At 67.4% G+C, this 1,178-nt stretch overlaps 1 protein-coding gene across 1 annotated transcript in view; it reads left to right on the forward strand.

Annotated features, from left to right (window-relative positions):
* Nucleotide 1: 1 nt before the first annotated feature.
* Nucleotides 2-1,178, forward strand: part of SLC5A5 (solute carrier family 5 (sodium/iodide cotransporter), member 5) — a gene marked incomplete at its 5' end in the record, with an annotated part of 25,515 nt that continues 24,338 nt past the window's right edge. Inside the window, 2 exons of the mRNA XM_015562210.1 lie at nucleotides 2-262; nucleotides 1,015-1,080. Of these exons, the coding sequence (XP_015417696.1) occupies nucleotides 2-262; nucleotides 1,015-1,080 (327 nt within the window). The remainder of the gene's footprint in view (nucleotides 263-1,014; nucleotides 1,081-1,178) is intronic.

Here is a 1,178-nt window from a genome sequence, read left to right on the forward strand (position 1 = left end):
GTGGGTGGGGCTGGGGCGGGGCGGACAGCGCAGCGCGGAGGACTTCTTCACGGGGGGCCGGCGCCTGTCCGCCCTGCCCGTCGGCCTCTCGCTGGCCGCCAGCTTCATGTCGGCCGTGCAGGTGCTGGGCGTCCCCGCGGAGGCCTACCGCTACGGCCTCAAGTTCCTCTGGATGTGCCTGGGCCAGCTGCTCAACTCCCTCCTGACCGCGGCCTTCTACCTGCCCGTCTTCTACCGCCTGGGCCTCACCAGCACGTACCAGGTACTGGGCCGAGGCCGGGGGGCCGGACCTGCCTGGCTGGGGACGCGGGGATGCAGTGGGGGGAGCCCTGGGGCTGTGGGCCGCGGTGCCGGGGTACACAGAGGGGCTTCTTGGTGCTTTCGTGCCCGCCCCCACCCCTTAGGCATCCAGGTGGGCAGGGTTCTGGGAAGAAGCCCCAGGCAGTGAGGCCAGGGGCAGGAAGGAGGAAGAGGAGCCGGTGTCCTGGTTCTCTTCAGTGGAAGCCCGCAGGGGGTGGGGCCGGGCTTGCACTCACCTGTGGACAGGTGCACACCTGCCCCCCACATGCCTCGGCATGTCGATGCCTGAGTGCTCTCCGACGGCGGGCTGGAAATTCCAAACCTGACTCCCCTCTGTCTCCCACTCGGGCAGGGGGCAGGCCTCTGCCCAGATTCCCCAGGTGTCCAGCCCGGCTGATTACAGGACCTCCCGTAGGCAGTGGGTGAAGTGATTAAAATCGAGGCTAATAACTGTTGGCCACGCGTGTGTGTGGGGGGGGACGTGTACACACATGCTGTGGGCACAGGCATGGGGATGGTGGGTGTGCACGGGTGCGCGCGGACAATGGGAATGTGTGCACTTGGTCGAGGTTCCCACGGGCAGGAGTGCAGAGAGCCAAGCTGTCCTCTGGAGAGAGGGCAGAAGCCAAGGGGGCGGGTGAAGGAACCCAGAGGTCTGGAGCCCCGAGGTAGGATCTGCCCAGGTGACCACGAGCCCTCGGCTCCTCCTTGCAGTACCTGGAGCTCCGTTTCAGCCGGGCGGTGCGGCTCTGTGGGACCCTGCAGTACCTGCTGGCCACAGTGAGTGGCCTGGGTCCTGCCTTCGTCGGCCCCGCCCACAGCCCTCCCCCATCCTTCCCCACCTATCCCTGTGGGTCCCATCTCCACCCAGTGCTTGG

This window comes from Myotis davidii, unplaced genomic scaffold (genome assembly GCF_000327345.1).
Source record: "Myotis davidii unplaced genomic scaffold, ASM32734v1 scaffold1558, whole genome shotgun sequence".
Lineage (NCBI taxonomy): Eukaryota > Metazoa > Chordata > Mammalia > Chiroptera > Vespertilionidae > Myotis > Myotis davidii.